The sequence below is a fragment of the Stomoxys calcitrans genome, chromosome 1 (assembly GCF_963082655.1).
Source record: "Stomoxys calcitrans chromosome 1, idStoCalc2.1, whole genome shotgun sequence".
Classification (NCBI taxonomy): domain Eukaryota; kingdom Metazoa; phylum Arthropoda; class Insecta; order Diptera; family Muscidae; genus Stomoxys; species Stomoxys calcitrans.
In genome coordinates, this window is record NC_081552.1 from 128,052,311 (window position 1) to 128,068,545 (window position 16,235).

Sequence of the window (16,235 nt, forward strand, 5' to 3'; positions counted from 1 at the left end):
ATTTACAATACCAACCGACCTACACTAATAAGAAGTACTTGTGCAAAATTTCAAGCGGCTAGCTTTACTCCTTCGGAAGTTAGCGTGCTTTCGACAGTCAGACGGACGGACGGACGGACAGACGGACGGACATGGCTAGATCGACATAAAATTTGACGACGATCAAGAATATATATACTTTATGGGGTCTCAGACGAATATTTCGAGTAGTTACAATCAGAATGACGAAATTAGTATACCCCCTTATGGTGGAGGGTATAAAAATAGAAAAATGTTCATGTTGCCTTGAAATGTTGGAAAATGTATCATCTTTAAATTAAGTTTGCTAATCTTTGGCTCCAATCTTTAAAATTACAACAAACGTTTTTTATACCCACCACCGAAGGATGGGGGTATATTCATTTTGTCATTCCGTTTGCAACGCATCGAAATATCCATTTCCGACCCTATAAAGTATATATATTCTTGATCAGCGTAAAAATCTAAGACGATCTAGACATGTCCGTCCGTCTGTCTGTTGAAATCACGCTAGAGCCTTAAAAAATAGAGATATTGAGCTGAAATTTTGCACAGATTCTTTTTTTTGTCCATAAGCAGGTTAAGTTCGAAGATGGGCTACATCGGACTATATCTTGATATAGCCCCTATATAGACCGATTCGCCGAATAAGGGTCTTAGGCCCATAAAAAACCACATTAATTATCCGATTTCGCTGAAATTTGGGACAGTTAGTTGTGTTAGGCCCTTCGACTTCCTTCGTTAGGGTCTTAGGCCCATAAAAGCCACATTTATTATTCGATTTTGCTGAATTTTGGGACTGTGAGTTGTGTTGGGCCCTTCGATATTTGTCTTCAGTTTGCCTCAGATCGGTCCAGATTTGGATATAGCTGCCATATAGGAAATCGGCCTATACGAAGGATATAAGCCGATGTACCCATACTCGTACGAGTACTTAACCTGCCAATGAGCATTAAAATAATCTGTGCAAAGTTTCAGCAAAATATTTTAATTTTTAAAGACAGAAAACTTAAATTACTCAGCAAATTCTTATATTGGGTTGCCCAAAAAGTAATTGCGGATTTTTCATATAGTCGGCGTCGACAAATTTTTTCACAGCTTGTGACTCTGTAATTGCATTCTTTCTTCTGTCAGTTATCAGCTGTTACTTTTAGCTTGCTTTAGAAAAAAAGTGTAAAAAAAGTATATTTGATTAATGTTCATTCTAAGTTTTCTTAAAAATGCATTTACTTTCTTTTAAAAAATCCGCAATTACTTTTTGGGCAAACCCAATATATAATAATCAATTTGTGTTTCTTTGTTTGTTTATATGTTTGTTTGTTCCTTATAGACTCAAAAACGGCTGAACCGATTTTCTTGAAATTTTCACAGATGGTGCATAATGACCCCGTGGTGAAAATAGGGTACTAATTTTTTGATATTTCAAGGGGGGCGGACCCTCTCCCTTACCCTTATTTTCAAAAACGCCAGAACTCGGAGATGGGTGGTGCGAAATTTTGTGTGCTCTCATATAGTACCCTAAAAATAAAAATTTGGTATCCAAATTTTGGATGGGGTAGCTAGGGGGGCTGCCCCACCCTAAAACCTATCAAACATATATTTACACCAATCACGACAATATGGGACTCAAATGAAAGGTATTAGAATAAGAAAACGTATCTGATATCCATTTGTCGAACCAAGTGCTAGGGGACCACCCCAAGCCCCAAAACACCCCTAAATCGGACATATTTACCGACCATAGCAATATGGGGCTCAAATGAAAGGTCTTTGGAAGTAAAGCACGAATTTGATATCAATATTCGAGAAAAGTGTTTATGGGGCCACCCAACCCCCACAACACACCCCAAATAGCAAGTATTTTCTGACTATTGCACTATGAGACTCAAATAAGAGGGTTTTTAAAGTGGAACACGAATCGGATATATATTTTCAAGGCCAACTCATTGAGTGGCCGCCCATTCCCAAAACACCCCCAAGCCGGTCATGTTTGCCAACTATGGAAATATGGGGCTCAAATTAAAAGTATGTGGGAGTAGACCACGTACCTGATATCAACATTAGGAGCCAACTGTCTAGCGGACGTCCCACCACAATAACAACCCCCAAATAGGACGTATTTGCTCACCAAGACAATTTGGGTAGTAAAGAGAGTGGAACTAAAATTCATAGTTTTTAGGGCCAATACCTCAAACCGGACATATTTGCTGACTTTTGCAAAAAGGAGTTTAAATGAGATTAGAAAACGAATTTGATATCGAATTTTGAGGCCAATGGTTCAAATAAATGATATATAGATATATGAAAATGGAGCACGTTGCTAATATATATTTAGAGGGCTAAGAATTTGGGGGGACCACCCCACTCCCCATAACACCCCTAAATCGGGTATTTGGGAGTAAAATACGAATTTGATATCCAAATATAGGACCATGTATTTAGGGAAAAACAAAACACCCCCAAAGGGAAAAAATTGTTCGGCTATGCCAATATGTGGCTCAAATGAAAGGTATTTGAGATTAGAAAACGAATTTGACAGCCTATTTTGGGGCCATGTGTTTGGGGGACGCCTGATCCTGTAAACTCTTCTTAACTCAATGGCAATATGGAGTTTAAATAAATGGTATTTGAGAGAAGAGCACGATGTTGATATTTTGTCAGGACCAAGTATCTGGTATCAGACATCATGAGAATATCGGGCTGAAATGAAGTATTTTACGAATGGAGTACTCCTTACATCCAAACTTAAATTCGTAGACCAATAAAGATCATGTGGAATTCAGATAAAGGCACTTATATTGTTAAACTGTTAGTCAAGCGATATACTATTTTCGTAGCATGGTATTTCACTAAAAGATCTTTAATTGTCGAAAATAAATATTCCAAGGAAACTTTTGTTCCATATAAAGTAAAAGAAGGCGCAGCGGAGCGGGCCCGGATCAGCTAGTATGTTCATAAATATTACAAATTTAATTTTTAAGGAAGGGAATTATAAAGTTTTGATCCTATTTCCAACAAAAAACTCATCGAAAGTTACGACTGGTCCCTGCAAAATGCATCATTTCAATTAATTTTCAACTTTAAATTAATTACTTTCTTGCAAAATAATAATAGATGAAAGATATGTCAACACAGGCTAATTTATTTCCAAATAAGTAAAAGCGTGCTAAATTCGAATCTTATATACCCTCAACCATGGATCGCATTTGTCGAGCTCTTTCCACGGTATCTCTTTTTAGACAAACAAAGGATAACAGAATATTGAATAGTGAAGACCATAGTAGAAGTCATTGTGTAAAATTGCAGCCAAATCTAGTAAGAATTGCGCACTTGAGGGGCTGAAGAAGTAAAATAGGGAGATCGGTTTATAAGAGAGCTGTATTAGGCTATAAACCGATTCCTGTCATATAAACCGATCTGGGATCTCGACTTCTTGAGCCTCTAGAGGGCGCATTTATCGTCCGATTTGGCAGAAATTTTGTACAACGGCTTCCCTCATGACTTTGAACATACGTGTCTAATATGTTCTGAATCGATCAGTAGCTTGATACAGCTCCCATATAAATTTCATTTCATTTATGGTCCGAATTGGACTATAACTTGATATAGTCCCAATAGCATAACAGTTCTTATTCATTTTTCCTTGTTTGCCTAAAAAGAGATACCACGCAAAGAACTCGAAAAATGCGATCCATGGTGGAGATACCCTCCATAAAATTCGGCCCGGCCGAACTTAGCACTTGTTTTGATATAGTGTTTCTAAGAAAATACGAATAGAGATATCTTAGTAGGGTTATGTTAGGGTTCTTAAAAAACCAAAAATAAATTTTGCCCGAATTTTTTACAAAAATCCTCAATATACGCTTTTGGACAAAGATGGCAATTTTTAGTAAATTTGCTGTGGATGCTATAAAAATTGTAAGGTGCAATCCACTTTTTGCACGAGTTTAGGGGACATATGGAGTAAACAAACTTGTGCCAAATTGGGGATCAAAGCTTTGGAATTTTTGATCTCGAGCGGTTTTTCCAATTCTTTTACTAAAAAGTGGGCTATTTCGATGTACATATAGCAACCAGCAAGTTTTTTCAATAAAGATATAATCAATAAAAATACTTTTTTAACCAAAAAACATTTACTTTTTTTAAATTTTTTTATTTCCAAGCTCTATAACATGTAACTTAATAATCAGGTGTGGACACTTTTTCCGCAAAGTCATTGTAAATATTGTCACGAATCCAAATCATGCAGAACAATTAATATCGAACCACAAATGTCTTCGTAAATTGCAAAATACGAAGCCAATCTCTGCAAAATTTCAACAAATAAAAATAAAACACGTATATCCGAGTGGGGATATTGTACACCTCAAACGTTTTTAGGGATTTTTGAGTACTATACTTGGACCACAAATGAATATTTGCCAGCCTAAACAGTTTTCGAAATACCGAGTGACCAACTTTAGGGCCTGCCAAAAGGCGTCAGGACAACATAGGACAAAAAAAGTCCGCATGGTATTCGAATTTAATTTTTTTTCTATGCAATTTTGACCGAGATCTTCTTCATATTTTGCATTCGATTTTCATGTATTTTATAAATAAAGCTAATGTAACATCTTTTTTTACCTTAATTCATATTTTGCTACCACTTTCTTAGTACAAGGCACTTCAGGTGAATTTAAGGTATTTCAATATGTGAAGGATATACTTGGGCCAAATTTGGCATCAGTCACTAATTTGCAATTCGGAATTTAGAGCAAATCCTACCTTTCGACTTTTATTAAATTTTCTAATAAATTCCCAATTTTTTAATAAAAATTGCCTATTTTGAAGTCTATATAGCGCCCGTTTAAGTTTATATATCTTGTTCAAATTTCACTTAAAACGCATTTACAATATGTCTTCTTCACAGACAAAACAGAAACAAGTAAAAGCGTGCTAAGTTTGGCCGGGCCGAATCTTATATACCCTCCACCATGGATCGCATTTGTCGACTTCTTTTCCCGGCATTTCTTCTTAGGCAAAAAAGGATAGAGAAAAGAGTTGCTCTGCTATTAAAACGATATCAAGATATGGTCCGGTTCGGACCATAATAAACACGTTTATTGATGGTCACGAGAGGATCCATCGTACAAAATCTCAGGCATATAGGATAATAATTGCGACCTCTAGGGGTCAAGAAGTCAAGATCCCAGATCGGTTTATATGGCAGCTATATCAGGTTATGGACCGATTTAAACCTTATTTGACACAGTTGTTGAAAGTAAAAATAAAATACGTCATGCAAAATTTCAGCCAAATCGGATAGGAATTGCGCCCTCTAGAAGCTCAAGAAGTCAAATCCCCAGATCTGTTTATATGACAGCTATATCAGGTTATGGACCGATTTCAACCATACTTGGCACAGTTGTTGGATATCATAACGAAATACTTCGTGCAAAAATTCATTCCAATCGGATAAGAATTGTGCCCTCTAGAGGCTCAAGAAGTCAAGACCCAAGATCGGTTTATATGGCAGCTATATCAGGTTATAGACCGATTTAAACCATACTTGGCACAGTTGTTGGATATCATAGCAAAACACATCGTGCAAAATTTCATTCCAATCGGATAAGAATTGTGCACTCTAGAGGCTCAAGAAGTCAAGACCCAAGATCGGTTTACATGGCAGCTATATCAGGTTATGGACCGATTTGAACCATACTTGGCACAGTTGTTGGATATCATAACAAAATACTACGTGCAAAAACTCATTCAAATCGGATAAGAACTGTGCCCTCTAGAGGCTCAAGAAATCAAGACCCAAGATCGGTTTATATGACAGCTATATAAGGTTATGAACCGATTTGAACCATACTTGGCACAGTTGTTGAGTATCATAACAAAACACGTCGTGCAAAATTTCATTTCAATCGGATAAGAATTGCGCCCTCTAGAAGCTCAAGAAGTCAAATCCCCAGATCTGTTTATATGACAGCTATATCAGGTTATGGACCGATTTAAAGCATACTTGGCACAGTTGTTGGATATAATAACAAAACACGTCGTGCAAAATTTCGTTCTGATCGGATAAGCATTGCGCACGCTAGAGGCTCAAGAAATCAAGACCCAAGATCGGTTTATATGACAGCTATATTAGGTTATGAACCGATTTGAACCATACTTGGCACAGTTGTTGAATATCATAACAAAACACGTCGTGCAAAATTTCATTTCAATCGGATAAAAATTGCGCACGCTAGAGGCTCAAGAAATCAAGACCCCAGATCGGTTTATATGGCAGCTATATCAGGTTATGGACCGATTTAAACCATACTTGGCACAGTTGTTGGATATCATAACAAAACACGTCGTGCAAAATTTCATTCTGATCGGATAAGCATTGCGCACGCTAGAGGCTCAAGAAGTCAAGACCCAAGATCGGTTTATATGGCAGCTATATCAGGTTATGGACCGATTTGAACTATACTTGGCGCAGTTGTTGGATATCATAACAAAACACGTCGTGCAAAATTTCATTCCAATCGGATAAGAATTGCGCACTCTAGAGGCTCAAGAAGTCAAGACCCAAGATCGGTTTATATGGCAGCTATATCAAAACATGGCCCATTTACAATACCAACCGACCTACACTAATAAGAAGTATTTGTGCAAAATTTCAAGCGGCTAGCTTTACTCCTTCGGAAGTTAGCGTGCTTTCGACAGACAGACGGACGGACGGACGGACGGACAGACGGACGGACATGGCTAGATCGACATAAAATGTCACGACGATCAAGAATATATATACTTTATGGGGTCTCAGACGAATATTTCGAGTAGTTACAAACAGAATGACGAAATTAGTATACCCCCCATCTTATGTTGGAGGGTATAAAAATTGAGGTAGTTAAGCAAGATTTTTCAATAAAAACTAATCAAGAAAATAGGCTTTTTTTTACCAAAAAAGCAAAATATACACTTTTTAACATTTTTTGACTTCCAAACTATATAACTCTTAACTGAATAATCAGATCTGGACGCCTGTCGTTGTAAATTTAGAAACGAATCCAAATCATGCTTAAAAATGAAAATCGAACCACAAGTGCCTTCGCAAATTGAGCGAGCACTATTCAGTAAGAAACAAGTAAAAGCGTGCTAAGTTCGGCCGAGCCGAGTCTTATATACCATCCACCATGGATCGCATTTGTCGAGTTCTTTTCCCGGCATCTCTTCTTAGGCAAAAAAAAAAGATATAAGAAAAGATTTGCTCTGCTATTAGAGCGATATCAAGATATGGTCCGGTTTGGACCACAATTAAATTATATGTTGGAGACATGTGTAATATGTCAGCCAATTCGAATAAGAATTGCGCCCTTTGTGGGCTCAAGAAGTAAAATAGAGAGATCGATTTATATGGGAGCTGTATCGGGCTATAGACTGATAAACAGGTATGTTAATGGTCATGAGAGAATCCGTCGTACAAAATTTCAGCCAAATCGGATAGAAATTGCGCCCTCTAGAAGCTCAAGAAGTCAAGTCCCCAGATCTGTTTATATGACAGCTATATCAGGTTATGGGCCGATTTGAACCATACTTGGCACAGTTGTTGGATATCATAACCAAATACTAAAAAAAAAAATTCATTCAAATTGGATAAGAATTGCGCCCTCTAGGAAGTCAAGACCCAAGATCGGTTTATATGACAGCTATATAAGGTTATGGAGCGATTTGAACCATACTTGGCACAGTTGTTGGATATCGTAACAAAACACGTCGTGGAAAATTTCATTCCAATCGGATAAGAATTGCGCACTCTAGAGGCTCAAGAAGTCAAGACCCAAGATCGGTTTATATGGCAGCTATATTAAAACATGAACCGATATGGCCCATTTACAATACCAACCGACCTACACTAATAAGAAGTATTTTTGCAAAATTTCAATCGGCTAGCTTTACTCCTTCGGAAGTTAGCGTGCTTTCGACAGACAGACGGACGGACGGACGGACAGACGGACGGACATGGCTAGATCGACATAAAATTTGACGACGATCAAGAATATATATACTTTATGGGGTCTCAGACGAATATTTCGAGTAGATACAATCAAAATGACGAAATTAGTATACCCCCTTATGGTGGAGGGTATAAAAAATTTTAAAATCAGACCATAAATGAAGATCGAACAATTTTCGAAACGAGATGGCCAACTATAGGGTCCTGCCAGAAGGCGCCCGGACAACCTAAGGCCTTAAAATTTAGCAAAAGATATCACTAATACACTCAGCTCTAACTATTTTTAATTTCAAAGAGATATCTCTGCCCGTTCTCCCACGGCATATATTTGACTAGTTTTTTTTTCGATTTCTCCCACTGTGCGACGCCCCACTTTTGTGTGTGTGTAATTTTGATTAGAAATATTTGTACATACCACATGAAGAATCGTAGTCGGGCAAGTCAAACGTTATGTCGGAATGGGCACAGGGTTTCGCACGTGGTTTGCATGGCCAATCCAAACCCATGTTGTTACTCCGGTCTCGATATTGTGTCCGAGCTATAAAACCTGTTGACTTTACGACAGGGTCCGTTAGACTATAAATCCGGCCATCTATCATCTCAGCTATGTGGTTAATCATTGGAATAAGTGTATTTTCTCTCCAATAGTTTTCGTTCGTACACTAAAAACATTTAATGTGATCAATAATAAAAACAAATTATTAATGTACTGCATTACCAATCGTAGAACATCCCTAATGGGCTTAATAGCCGAAAACTTCAGGTTTCTTTCGCATGTTGGAAGCAAAAAACGCCGGGGTATAAAACGGTCTCCATATGATATTGCGATTTCTTCGTCGGGAGGTTCAGCTATCTGCAATCAAAGCAATAGTTAAATTTCATTTTGAAAATATAATTTAAACTGGATGAGAATTGCAAGTGGCTCAAGAAGTCAGGATCAAAGATCGGTTTATATGCCAGCTATATCAAAACATAGACCGTAATGGCCCATTTACAATCCCAACCGAAGTAAGAAGTATTTGTGGAAAACTTCAAGCGGCTAGCTTAACTCCATCGATAGTTAGCGTGCTTTCGACAGACAGACGGCGGACGGACGGATATGGCAAGATCGACTCAGAATATCGAGACGATCAAGAATATACATACTTTATGGGGTCTTAGAGGAATATTTCGAGGAGATGCACACAGAATGACAAAATTAGTGTACCCCCATCCTATGGTGAGGGTAAACAGAGCCCAGGAAACTTTTTGAAACAATTTTATTTGTATATTATTCTGTATAGTATATGCTATTAACAATATATGTTAGTTACATTTAGCCACTACATACTGATACTGATGCTGATGCGAAAAAGCAAGACTGGTCTAAAATGTGTTAAATCCATAGAAAACTCTAAAAAACTGTGCTATGAGCGAAAATTTCAATCAGAAAATCCAAATTGAACGCAATCAAGAATATTGGAATTGGTAAAACTGCTTCTAATACTCAAGCTGGCATAGATATCAATAAGTTGAATAAAAAATATTTTGGTGTGCAAATTACCCGCCCGATGGAAGAAGTTTATCAACAACTGAACACGGTATTAATTGAAAATTGTTTTTTGTTTCGGGGAGTTAATGGACATGAAGTTTTTAGAAGTATTCAAAATATTAAATTCAATGCCATTGGTGCTAATTCCTAAGGTTTGTCGTGCAAAAACTGTATCCTTATATAATACAATTATCACAAACTCTTTATTTCCACAAGGCTGGAAACTTGCAAAATTTGTACCAGTTCCAAAGAACAACAAAGAATGTCAACCTATCGCTGTTCTTCCTTTTTTTATCTAAGTGCTAGAAAATATAATGACAAATCAAATGATATACTATTTGGATCACAACAGTCCTCTCTCGGATAGACAATCAGGTTTTAGAAAACACAGATCGTGCACAACGGCCCTAATAGATGTCATAGGAACCTTAAAAGAAAATCGGGCGATAAGATAGTCTCATTTCTTGACCTTTTAGACCACAGTTAGGCCTTCGATACAGTTGACCACAACGTTTTACTTCTTAAGCTGCAAAAACAGTTTTACTTCTCCAATACTGCTTGCAAGTTAATATCATCGTATTTATCAGTAGTAGTATATAACAATCAGTCGTCTATAGCAATAAATGTATGCAGAGGTGTACCTCAAGGCTCAATTCTTGGCCCTCTACCTTTTTTAATAAATATCAATGATATTACTTCCCTGCCGCTGAAATGTAACACTCAAATCTATGAGGATGACGTACAACTTTACTCATGCTTTAAAAAGTCAACATTCAAAATTGTATTTTAACTATAAATAGTGATTTGAATTCCACCTATAATTGGGCTAACAATAAAAGACTTTGCCTTAATCCGACAAAAACTAAATTCCTGCTGATCAATAAAAAAACACTATTATTTCAAATATACACCTTAAAATCAACGATTCGCAAATTAAAAAGGTTTATATCAGCAACTAATCTTGGCGTCCTTTTTAGTGCGACACTCTCTTGGACTAACCACATCAATGCCTCCTTTTGCAAAGGAGATATATGATGTAACATTTACCAAAGCTCATCTCTCCAATATTGACAGTCTAACATTAGAAAGGCAATTCTTCGTATTTAGCATTCGTCTCTCGTAAAATCTTCCATATACAGCATATACAACGTATAATTACAATTTGCTAAATTTACACAAACAATGTTCTGCATGTAACATATAAGGTTATATCTTGTTGTGGGTGGTATTTCAAAAATATAAATAAATACAAATACAAATTATACATGAAGACAAAAACCCGGACGGCTTCTTCTCATCCACTGACTTTTGGTAACCGTAGCATCACATTTAGGATGAACCGTGTTGCAGTCCCAACTCGAATTTATTACAACTTCTTAAACCATGTTTCCACTAGAGCCCAAATCCATTTGATTTGAGATAATCTCCAAAACCAAAACGTTTCCACTACGATTTTTGCGGTTTTAATTTGTCAACAGTGACGTTTATGGCAACATTTTTATTTAGGTTAGCATTTTTATTGTGTTCAGCATATACATTGCGATAAGCAATTAAGTTTGTGAAACGATTTTTTTAAATTACTACTAACTTTTATAACTTCAATAAGAAATTGTCAGATGTTAATAAAAATTGCGGCCCAAAAATCTCAATAATAACCGGTATTTAATGCAAACGCAGTATCGCATTTGAATTTGGAAGGAGATTTGCTTATTCGTTCGAAGCCACCGTGGCGCAGAGTTAGCATGTCCGCCTATGACACCGAACGCGGGGGTTCAAATCCCGGCGTGAACATCAGAAAACTTATCAGCGGTGGTTATCCCTTACTAACACTGGCAACATTTATGTTAAAACTTCTCTACTAAGTGGTGTCGCTATGCGGAACGCCGTTCTAATTCGGCGTTAAAAAGGTGGCCCTTTACCATTGAGTTTTAATTTTCATGGGAAATTTAGTATATATGTATATTTAGAATAGACTAACAGCTAACATTTCAGAATAACGATATCTATGAAGAATATATATATTCTTGATCATGACAATCTTAGTCGATCAAGCTATGTCCGTGCACCTGTCAAAATTACGACCACTTTCAAACGGATAATGCTATCCACTTGAAATATTGCACAAATAGTTCTAACTGATGTAGATTTTAGGAGTTGTGCTGCGGTAAATATTTGATCATATGTATCTTCCAAGTAAAGTTCTTAAATTTGTGAGACCCTGAAAGCCTCAATTTTGACATGTTTGATCTGAAATTTTGGTTTCCATGCCATTCACACTCGTCCCTGCCCACCGAGGGGGGCATCTCCAATTACGTAGCGATGCGTACATCCCATACTACGAATTATGGAGACTAAGGGTAATACCGCAGCAGAAATTTCACAGCCAGTAAAAAACTTCAAAAATCAAAATACACATTCTGTCAAAATACAATATTCGTCTGAGACCCCATAAAGTACATATATTTTTGATCGCCGCGACATTTAATGTCGATTTAGCCATGTCCGTCCGTCCGTCTGTTTGTCCAAAGCACGCTAACTTCCGAAGGAGTAAAGCTAGCCGCTTGAAATTTTGCACAAATACTTCTTATTACTGTAGGTCGGTTGGTATTGTAAATGGGCCATATCGGTTCATGTTTTGATATAGCTGCTATATAAACCGGTCTTGGGTCTTGACTTCTTGAGCCTCTAGAGTGCGCAATTCTTATCCGATTAGAATGCACGACGTGTTTTGTTATAATATCCAACAACTGTGCCAAGTATGGTTGGAATCGGTATACAACCTGATATAGCTGTCATATAAACCGATCTTGGGTCTTGACTTCTTGAGCCTCTATAGGGCCCAATTCTTATCCGATTTGAATGAAATTTTGCACGAAGTATTTTGTTATGATATCCAACAACTGTGCCAAGTATGATTCAAATCGGTTCATAACCTGATATAGCTGTCATATAAACAGATCTGGGATCTTGACTTCTTGAGCCTGTAGAGGTCGCAATTCCTATCCCATTTGGCTGAAATTTTGCATGACGTGTTTTATTCTTTCTTTCAACAACTGTGTCAAATAAGGTTCAAATCGGTTCATAACCTGATATAGCTGCCATATAAACCGATCTGGGATCTTGACACCTTGAGCCTCTAGAGATCGCAATTCCTATCCGATTTGCCTGAGATTTTGTACGACGGATCCTCTCATGACCATCAACATACATGTTTATTATAGTCTGAATCGGTCAATAGCCCGATACAGCTCCTATATAAATCGATCTTTCTATTTTACTTCTAGAGCCCCCAAAGGGCGCAATTCTTATTCGAATTGGCTGACATTTTACACAGGTCTCCAGCATATAATTTAACTGTGGTCCAAACCGGATCATATCTTGATATGGCTCTTATAGCAGAGCAAATCGTTTCTTATATCCTTTTTTGCCTAAGAAGAGATGCCAGTAAAAGAACTCGACAAATGCGCTCAATGGTGGAGGGTATATAAGATTCGGCCGGGCCGAACTTAGCACGCTTTTACTTGTTATATATATATTAAGGTCAGCAATTAAATTGATGAAACGACGTACATTTGACTTCAAAATTTTATAATTTCATTAAGAAATTGTCAGATGTTGAGAAAAAGTGCTGCCCAAATACAAAAGCAGTGTTGAATTTGATTTTCGAAGGAGATTTGCTACAAATCTCCTCCAAAATGTAGATTTACTCACACTGAAAATGTATGCTAAACCTGGTTGAAAAACACGAGATTTCCGAAAATTTGTCGCAAATCTAGATTTGCTGCAAGTGTAAATAAGGCACTGAAGATGTTACATAACAATACAATGAAAGGAATGCAATTATCTGTGGTAACTACAATACTATAACAACAGACGGAGCATAAAAATCTTAAATAAATGTATAGAATCGGCTCTAATATAGTTTATTTCAGACATCACATGAAGAGAGAAACGGACTGTTCAACACCTCTGGATTCGATCGTCTACGAATTTTTGTTTTGTCAACAAGTTATAAGCAAATGAGTGTTAATGAGTTATATTTTTGGCCACAAAAAATTTTAAGTTAATGGGTCCTGATTGATTAAATTATCAAAGCACTTTACATTTGTTTATGTTCGGAGATTTGTCGGGAAATTTTCAGCACGACAATGCTTCTTTTCATGTGCCGTTTTTCATAAAATTTTAGATTTAAATTTGTTTGGATTCTGAGGTGACCACTATATAAATATAAATTTTACAAGTCGGAAAAACATTCCTCCTTGATAAAATAACTCCTAGTTCAGCATAAAATTTGATTTTCTAAGTAGGTTACAAGATTTAATTTTTTTAGAACAAGATGATATGCATAATTATATGACACAAACTTTTTGTCTACTTATTTTGATTGGGGAGTGCTATTAAAATGAACCATATATTATACCCACCGCCGAAGGATGGGGGTATATTAATTTTGTCATTCCGTTTGCAACACATCGAAATATCCATTTCCGACCCTATAAAGTATATATATTCTTGATCAGCGTAAAAATCTATGACGATCTAGACATGTCCGTCCGTAGAAATCAAGCTACAGACTTTAAAAATAGAGATATTGAGCTGAAATTTTGCACAGATTCTTTCTTTGTCCATAAGCAGATTAAGTTCGAAAATGGGCTATATCGGACTATATCTTGATATAGCCCCCATATAGACCGATCGGCCGATTTAGGGTCTTAGGCCCATAAAAGCCACATTTATTATCCGATTTTGCTGAAATTTGGGACAGTGAGTTGTGTTAGACCCTTCGACATCCTTCGTTAATTTGGCTCAGATCGGTACAAATTTGAATATAGCTGCCATATTGACCGATCCTCCGATTTAGGGTCTAAGGCCCATGAAAGCCACATTTATTATCCGATTTCGCTGAAATTTGGGACAGTGAGTTGTGTTAGGCCCTACGACATCGTTCGTTAATTTGGCCCAGATCGGTTCAGATTTGGATATAGCTGCCATATAGACCGATCCTCCGATTTAGGGTCTTAGGCCCACAAAAGTCACATTTATTATCCGATTTTATTGAAATTCGGGACAGTGAGTTGTGTTAGGCCCATCGACATCCTTCGTCAATTTGGCCCAGATCGGTCCAGATTTGGATATTGCTGCCATATAGACCGATCCTCCGATTTATGGTGTTAGGCCCATAAAAGCCACATTTATTATTCGATTTTGCTGAAATTTGGGACAGTGAGTTGTGTTAGGCTTTTCGACATATTTCTTCAATTTGGCCCAGATCGGTTCAGATTTGGATATAGCTGCCATATAGATTGATTTCTTGATTTAAGGTTTTGAGCCCATAAAATGCTCATTTATTGTCCGATGTCACCGAAATTTGGGACAGTAAGTTAAGTTACGCCCCGGTCCAGATTTAGATATAGCTGCCATATAGACCGATATCTCGGTTTTAGGTTTTGGGGCCATAAAAAATGCATTTATTGTCCGATGTCGCTGAAATTTGAGACAGTGAGTTTATTTAGGCTCTTCGACGTCCTACTTCAATTTTTTCCAGATCGGTCCAGATTTGCATATAGCTGCCGTATAGACCGATCTCTCGATTTAAGGTTTTGGGCCCACAAAAGTGGCATTTATTGTCCGATTTCGCCGACATTTGGGACAGCGCTTTGTTCGACATTTTATGCAACTTGGCCCAAATCGGTCCAGATTTGGATATAGCTGCCATGTAGACCGATATCTCGATTTAAGTCTTTGCCCCATAAAAAGCGCATTTAAAATCCGATTTCACTGAAATTTGACACAGTGACTTATGTTAGGCCTTTCGACATCCGTGGTTCAGATCGGTTTATTTTTAGATATAGCTCCTGTACTTATTAGTATTTGGTCCAAATCGGAACATATTTTGATATAACTGATGTGAGACATAAGGTATGAAATTTTCACCGAATTTTGATGAAAGGTGGTTTACATATATACCCGAGGTGGTGGGTATCCAAAGTTCGGCCCGGCCGAACTTAACGCCTTTTTACTTGTTAAGATATAAACCTTTTTCCATAGCAACAGCTTCCATATGTCTATTATGTCGTGTTGCTTCAGCTAGTAGTTCTTTTCCATTTTTATTGCATTATTGTATTATTATTATTGCATTATTGCAACAGTTTTGCGATGGCTGATACGCCTGTTGCTAAACTTCCGAGCGCTGAAAGGGCGGTTAAGACTGGACCTAGTGGTGAAAACGCCAATGTTTTCATCATTATTATCATCATCATCCTCGTCCTCATTTTTTAATGCAATTCGTTTAAAATCATGCTCTCTTTTTGAGAAGGTTGTAAGTACGTCGTCGCTAGTATTAAGCTTTTCAATAATCTGTTTTAGAGGTTTTGTTATGGGATGGAAAGTATTTTCTAAAACATTTTCTCGTTCTAGTTGGTTTAATTTCAGATTTTGAAGTTTCTCTTTTAACACAACTCGTGTTTGTACAATATCTCTTAACACCTTTATATTCATTTAAATTTTGTGTATATAGTTTTATTCTCCCTTTAACTGGTAGTGAACTGCTTACGACCTGCCAGCAATCTGATAACTATCTGCTGGTTATCTGCTAGATATCTGCTTTATATAATATAATCATCAGCTTAATGTTTAGTGTTAGAAAAAGTTGTCAAAACCTTTTTGATATCTTCCCTTATCAATTGGAGTTTC

At 37.0% G+C, this 16,235-nt stretch overlaps 1 protein-coding gene across 3 annotated transcripts in view; it reads right to left on the reverse strand.

Annotated features, from left to right (window-relative positions):
- The window catches only part of LOC106095252 (protein cortex), a 116,783-nt gene that overhangs the window by 36,410 nt on the left and 64,138 nt on the right, over positions 1-16,235 (reverse strand). For all 3 annotated transcript variants that reach the window (XM_059362862.1, XM_059362864.1, XM_059362859.1), the window contains exons 2-3: positions 8,730-8,864; positions 8,427-8,673 (exon numbers count right to left, since the gene is read on the reverse strand). In XM_059362862.1, coding sequence (XP_059218845.1) covers positions 8,427-8,673; positions 8,730-8,864 — 382 coding nt within the window. The remainder of the gene's footprint in view (positions 1-8,426; positions 8,674-8,729; positions 8,865-16,235) is intronic.